We start from the raw sequence: 7,447 nt of genomic DNA on the forward strand, positions 1-7,447 counted from the left end.
AAAGAAAAACAAATTTGTTGAACCATCTTACGTTAACTAATCTACCTAATCAAAAAGATGACTTTTAAGTAAAATCATGCTTAAGTTGTTGCCACAAAAATAAGCAAGAAAAACATGCGTCATCGTCACTTCCAAAAAAACCTCCAAGAAAGCAATTAAAGGCTGCTTGTGATGAACACAACAAATGTTCAAACTTGCTTTTTCTAAAAGTTTCAAATTTCAGGTAAAGTAATTTATTCTTTTATGACAGAAAATCAAGTAAAAGGGCATAATTCGGTTAAAAATCGATACCTGAAAAAACGTCGATTTCTAAAATTTGAGTTCTATAACTGTAAAGGAAACTGCAAACAACTTTTAAAATACTTTTCTAACTATCTAGCACCAAACGCCAAATGGTAACTGAAATTCTAAAAAATCTTGAATACCACGGAAAAGATGCTTCTGTTTTTCTTTCTTGTAAGGAATCATTAACCAAAGTGCACTCTATTTTTTATATTCCTTCAGGTATATACTTATATCCTCAAGCAATAAATTCCAACACAAATTTGAGAAGATAATCAAATTAATACTTACCAACTAAAGACTTCAAGGCTATGGAGATTAAGGTAGATAATGAGATACCCCGGAATCTTGATGACGAGAAAGTTCCTCTGCTTGAAAGCTCAGAACTGCCTGAAGTGGAGAAAAACCTGATACAACAAGCAATAAGCCACACATTTAAAAGCACTGCCCATCTTGCCAATCTTCTGCCTACTGGATCTGTTCTTGCTTTTCAATTTTTATCACCCATATTCACAAATCAGGGACAGTGTGATGTGGTTGGTCGATCCTTAACTGCTGGTCTTGTAGCACTTTGTGGACTGTCATGTTTCCTATTGAACTTCACAGATAGTTTCAAGGATCAGAAAGGAAATATTTGCTATGGGTTTGCCACAACACGCGGCTTGTGGATAATTGATGGATCAGCAACACCCCCGTTGGAAGTCGCAGCAAAGTACAAGCTGAAATTTATAGATTTCATGCATGCCATCATGTCAATATTGGTTTTTGCAGCTGTTGCGTTGTTTGATCAGAATGTGGTAAGTTGTTTCTACCCGACACCTTCATATGAAACACAGGAACTGCTTACAGCTCTGCCAGTTGCAATTGGGGTCATCTGCAGTATGTTGTTTGTGGTGTTTCCTACGCAACGTCATGGTATTGGCTTCCCCCTCACTTGCTAACTAATATGCTTGATCTCAGAGATTTGTCGCATGTGTATCCTCATCTTCTTTTACATTCAGAGTGAGATACATTTTCGTTGGTCTTTTCATTCACGTAACAATGTAACCATTTCCATTGCCTCTTCACTTAACTTGCCAGATGAAGCTGTAAATGATTAACAAGCGAATGTACAAATAAGAATGCTAGTGTATACTGATCTCCTTCACGGAATTTGAAGATAATCTTTAGTCCAGAAAGTCAAATCAGCAAGTGCATTTTGAATATACAAAAAGAGTCATAATTCAAAATTCTGAAGGAAACACACTAAAATTATAGATAGCAATTAATCATATAAAATAAGCACTTCATTGAAAATGCTAAGCCCAAGAAACTCCATACTTAAGGGCATTAAGGAACAGAGTGTCTGAACACTTACCACTATGCACTGTGAAGATTGATCTGCAACTTAAACCCTTGAGTTCCAGGTTGCCATGGAATAATCTTCGCTTTGCACCAAATATCAATGATAAAAAGAGTAAATACAATAGACGCCCACTATGTTTTGATTTACCAAAAAACTTCTTAGAAGGTGAAGCAAATGCATAAAACCAGATTTTTTTTGGTTTGACATTCATATGGATTAACAACGGCATTGAGGTCCATAATAGTAACTTGAACAAGACATCAAGTCTCAAAATTCATGTGTTTAGGCATTAGGTCAGCCTGTACCGAATCAGCTGCTTCTCTTACTTTCCTTCTATCCCAAAATCCACCCACCACAACAGCCCATGTTTTTTCATCAGGAATGCATCCATCAGTCAACATTTCCTCGACAATACGAGCAACCTTGTGCACATCTCCTTTTTTGCAGAAATGGTTGACCAAAGTCTCAAAAGATTTAGCTTCAACTGAGATGGCTCTGGTGCGCATGCTTAGATATAATTGAAAAGCTCGCTTTGGATCATTCACAGCACACAGGCCTCGGACTACTGCATTATGAATCTTCACATGCAAGCTCCAAGTTAACCGGTTTGGAGATATTCCACTGAGAATCATTTCATCAAGATAGTTGGCTGCTTCATGAAACTTGTTATTCTCACAAAAGCCATTGATGATTTTCCAGTATAACCCTGCATCAGGTTTACATCCCTGAAGTTTCATTCTGTCGAAAATCTCTAAGGCTTCTCCAATTTTACCTTCTCCACAAAGTCCGTGAATTAAGGTACTGTAAGTTATCATATTGGGAACCTTATGTTCATGAATCATTATCTGTAATAGCTCCATTGCTTCAGAGGAACGTCCACCCTTACAAAGACCATCCATCAAAGAACTATAAGTGAACACATTGGGGTCAATACCTTGGCTTCTCATGTCCTCAAGTAATGTCATGGCTTCATCCAAGTTATTTGACTGGCAAAAGCCACGAATCAAACAAGTATAGGTCACTACAGTAGGCAAGCAACCATTTGCTTCCATCTCCATCAGAAGTTTTTTTGCTTCAGTGGCCTTGCCCAATTTGCAAAGCCCATTAATGAGAGTCCCATACGTATAGGAATCCGGTGTAAATCCGCGCTTGGGCATCTCATGAAAAATACGAAAAGCAGAATCCATTGTTCCACTGTTCTTGCTGAGAGCTTTAATCAAAATATTAAGGGAAGCAACACAAGGTGGAATGCCCACCCCCCTCATGTGACGATAAAACCTAAAAGCAGTTTTTAACCGGTTTTCCTGAACAAGTACAGAGAACACTGTAATATACGATTTCTGGGTTGGCTCACAATCAAACTCCTTCATCTTTTGGAAAACCCTGATCACCTCAAGTGGCTTGTGAACCCGCCCATAGGCTCGATAGACTGAGAGGAATATATCCTCAGTAATCTTACAGCTCTCATCCTTCATTCTGACAAGCATTTCCTCTGCTAAATTAAAATGATTTGCAGAAAGCAATCTCGAGATTATAAGACCAAATGTGCTACGATCGTGTCGAAAGCCATTCGAGTACTCTGCTGTTGCTGCATCAAATATAAGAACCGCTTTTTGTACATCTTTTTCTGCTCGAATCAACTGTTCAACAAAAGCCGCTGTGACTTCTCTTGGCCATTTGATTGGTATCTTGCTACCCATCAGTTCAACACTAATCTTCAAATGCTGCAATCCCCTTTCCAGAAATATGTGCCTCAAATTTTATCTAATATCATTAGCTTTTCACTGATTAAAGTTGTAACAACAACAATGCTTCTTGCCGATCCTATGTATTTGAAGCATCCAATACTGAAGCTTCCTGTAATTTCAAAAGAAAAATCATTAGGGTCTAATATCTTCAACCATGTTACCAGGTAAAGAAATGCCAAAAAACAAGATTTCCTAGCAGCATCAAAAAAGTTGGTGTCTCATACAAAAGTAAATTTTAAGCTCAAAATACCCTGGTACAGGAAAATCGAACAAATGACTTTCTTATATTTGGAGCAAAGAAGAGAAATTTTGATCAAAGATTTAACCTTTACATGGATCAACAAAACATAATGAGGTGAATCAAGATTTTAAGGCAGTGAGTGCACGAGTGCATTTAATATTGATCTGCCACTAACCACAAGGAGTGAGAGATGCCATAGTGAAAACAAAGAAGGAGAGCATTAGTGCATTAGAGCTAATGCTCAAGAAAGAATCAAAGAATTTAGAATTTTCAATGTTATAGGTATCGAGATAAAGTAAAAATAGCAAACTTACTTCATTATACACCAAAAACTGTATTAGAGTGTGAATAAGAAAAAAACAAAGAAATGTTATTATTAATACATTGAGTTGACTACAGCGACTAATGAGCATGAAGAAATTATAAGAATTTGTCCACAATACCTCTCTGACATCCAAGAATGAAAGAAATGTCAAATTTTACAATTTAGAATTTTAAAACAGCTTTTCCACTTTTTGTTGCCATTCTTGCTTACCCAACTTGAGCCCATTTGAGATAGAAATAAGAATATCTGAAAAGAGAAGAAACAATTCCTAATCCACTACAAGAAATTGAGTAGAAAGCAACGAACACCTCTATCAAGCATTTCGACAAACACCTTATCTGCATTGTTTTTGCACCTTCTTTCAGTCATTACTTCCGCTAAGCTCCACATTCTCATACAAATATATATCTAACCAGCTTCCCAATTTACAGTGATCTCATGAAATACAATAATAGCAGGCGGTTGAGTTAAGAGTTACCTCTTCCATCAGTTTTGCTCATTTACTAGTTTGTCTTGGATTGGATTGAAACAGCTTCACTCCATTTCGGCTTCTCGTATAGACTTCGCTGCATATAAATTCCGTTTCCGGCGACGGTGAGCCGAGCGGCTTCAGCTTCCCAGGGTTAAGTATTCAAAAAGCTAGAGCCGCCTCATGTATCATGTAATGACACTTTCATTATAAACGACTAGTATAAAAATTTAAAACTTTTTAGTGCAAGGGTATCATTAATTTATAAATTTTCTCGTTAGGGGTCGTTTGATAATAATTATTAGAAAAATAATACATTTTATTAGATTTGTGTAGTATTTAATATTTTATTTGGTACTCCTTTTCAATTTGATGTATAAAAAATGCATATTAACATACGTATTATTTAAACAATAAATTTAGCAATTACTTGCTTTTTGATTAGTGATTCACCGGCTACTAAATGAATGAAGGTTTCATCCTGACAAAGGGTTCAACTCATTTTGTATCATCAAGTACTTTAAGCTCGGAGACCCACCAAAGTATAAAATCGGGATCTTTTAGAAAATGAATAAATAAAGAATACATTGATAATATATCATATAAAAATACTATAATAAAACGCGTGATTTATTTGTAATGTATATTCTAATAAATTTCCACTAGATTCTTAACTATATATGATGCCTCTATAACTTTTAATACTAGTTCTCTCTGCATCATATTAAAAATCATTCTTGACGAGTTATTTTTCGACATAATTTTCTGTAATTATTACATTAATCTTTTATACTTTATCGCGAATATAATATTTTTATGATTAAAATTTTTAATCATTCTAAAAATTTGTAATTCTTTTTAAATTTGTAAATATCCGCTATTATTATAGTAAAGTATAACTGACCCTTGTATCAACAAAATTATATTTAATTTTGCAGAAAATTTTTGAGTTACATATTCTTCTTGATTTTCTTGGGAACTACAATATATTAAAGTTATATAGTGATATCATGAGCAATATAAAAGTAATGTTTTTATAGGATAAAAAGTAATTGATCAAAATTAGAAGAATTTTTTTGTATGAATTTTTTTATATATACTTTAAGCCAAAAATGACAAAATATCTTCATAAATTATATGTGCATTTTATTTTATTGAATTATCATATAAAATTATAGTAATCAAAATAATTTATCTTTTACAAATTAACACCTAATCTTTTAGAAAAGAATGTTCAACAATAAAATACTAACAAGAACATTTTTCAAATAATTTGATTGAACAAAAATCATGTCTCTACTTATTTTCAAAATCACTCATTAAAAAAAAAAAAAGTTTCAAGATAAGGTAATTTGGTAACTTGATCAATAGACTTTCAGTTGTGAAAATTTATTAGTTAATATTGGTAAAATTTATTTATTACCTTAAAATGTGAAAGAAATTTTAGTTGAAAAACTAATGAATATACACATTTTTATATACTATAATTTTTATTTAAAATTTAATTTATAAAACTCAAACCTTTTTGTGATTGTGATTTATATTCAGTATAACGTATATACATTAATTTGTCTTCCTTCTAACATGTGTTATAATAATCTCATTAACTTTTTATCAAGTACTTATCGTATTCATTACCAATATATCACAGGAGACACGTGTTTATTATTACTATATGTATGTCAATCTTTGATGTAAGTGTCGTATAAATTGAAAATAAATTATTAGTATTTTTTACTAAAAAAAATAAAGTTAAAAACTTAATTATCCCATTTAACAAAAAAAGTTACATCAACATCTCTACGAATGTATATATATAGTCCTCAATAAATTCTATAATTTGGGAGTTGAAGAACTTCATTTCTTCTATGTCTTTATATCTTCTTCTTGCAAATCTTAGCCGCATCAATCCATCACCGCATTGCCATCAGGAATCTCGATAATTATCACTAAAAAATAGCATACACATTAGGCATAATATATAAATGTGCCTTTTAACTTGGCTTTAAATCACATTTATGGCCTTCAACTTTGGATGTGCAAAAACAGACACTTAAACTTGTATAAAGTTGAACAAATAGACACACATGTCCTACATGTCATTTTTGTCTTACGTGGTGTCTTACGTGTATTGTGTCATGTAGGACTCATGTGTTTATTTATTTAAATGTTGGATAGCTAAAGTGTTTGTTTGTGCATTATGAAAGTTGACGGTTAAAGTTAAAATTTGAAGCCAAATTTAGAATTTAATATATGTATCATGCCTAAACATTAATTGTTTATCGCAAATCATACAAAATTTCTTCATGTACAAAAGAAAGGAGGACGAAGAAAAGGAACCAGCAACAAACTCACACATCAACAAATTCATTTCAATTCATAAAGTTTAAATTGGTATTATTCATGAATGTCGATGTATGTCAAATTACATAGAAAGACATAACTCCGTCATACACTAGACATATATTATATATACATTTCATATATCAGATATAATTACATAGCTTAAATGTGATAGATAATTATATGTGATCATGATATTTTTCACAACAATAATATAACAATTCTTTTTACAAAAGAAAAAAGAGTAGATTTTCATTGAGTGTTTGTGGCAAAGTTTATGGGAGCAAGAAAAAGATTGTCCAATACTAGATATATCTATTCTATTTTGAGTTGTGTGGGTGTGGATAGAGTGAGACAGTAGAAGAGATCAATTGTACTTAAGGGTAGGCGTTCGGTTCTTCGATTCGTTTAATCAAATTTCGGTTCAATTTTTTGGTATTTGATTTTAGAAAAGTGTGCATCATATTTATATCAAACTAAGATCGGTTTGGTTTAATTTTTTCTACTTCAATTCGATTTAATTTGGTGTTTTTAAATTAATTTTCGGTGTGAATGAAAATAAAGTGAAAACATGATAAATGTAAGAGCTTCATGTGCTTGATAAAAATAAAGAGAAGGTAAATATCCGACATTATCTTTTGTTTCTCCCATACCTGAATGAATAAAGAAGAGAGCAAAATATAAGGACTCACAA

At 32.6% G+C, this 7,447-nt stretch overlaps 2 protein-coding genes across 2 annotated transcripts; one reads left to right on the top strand and one right to left on the bottom strand.

The window, feature by feature from the left end:
• The first annotated feature begins 281 nt into the window (after positions 1-281).
• LOC107009094 (protein DMP6-like) lies at positions 282-1,445 on the top strand. The gene has a single exon (XM_027915106.1). The coding sequence runs from the start codon at positions 594-596 to the stop codon at positions 1,221-1,223; it is 630 nt and encodes a 209-aa protein (XP_027770907.1). The 5' UTR covers positions 282-593; the 3' UTR covers positions 1,224-1,445.
• A 371-nt stretch (positions 1,446-1,816) lies between these two features.
• LOC107009093 (pentatricopeptide repeat-containing protein At5g46100) lies at positions 1,817-4,642 on the bottom strand. Its single transcript, XM_027915105.1, has 2 exons — positions 4,420-4,642; positions 1,817-3,484 (listed from the first exon to the last, which is right to left on the bottom strand). Exon 2 carries the CDS (start codon positions 3,325-3,327, stop codon positions 1,888-1,890), a length of 1,440 nt encoding a protein of 479 aa, XP_027770906.1. The 5' UTR covers positions 3,328-3,484; positions 4,420-4,642; the 3' UTR covers positions 1,817-1,887.
• Between the last annotated feature and the right edge of the window lie 2,805 nt (positions 4,643-7,447).

The sequence above is a fragment of the Solanum pennellii genome, chromosome 2 (assembly GCF_001406875.1).
Source record: "Solanum pennellii chromosome 2, SPENNV200".
Lineage (NCBI taxonomy): Eukaryota > Viridiplantae > Streptophyta > Magnoliopsida > Solanales > Solanaceae > Solanum > Solanum pennellii.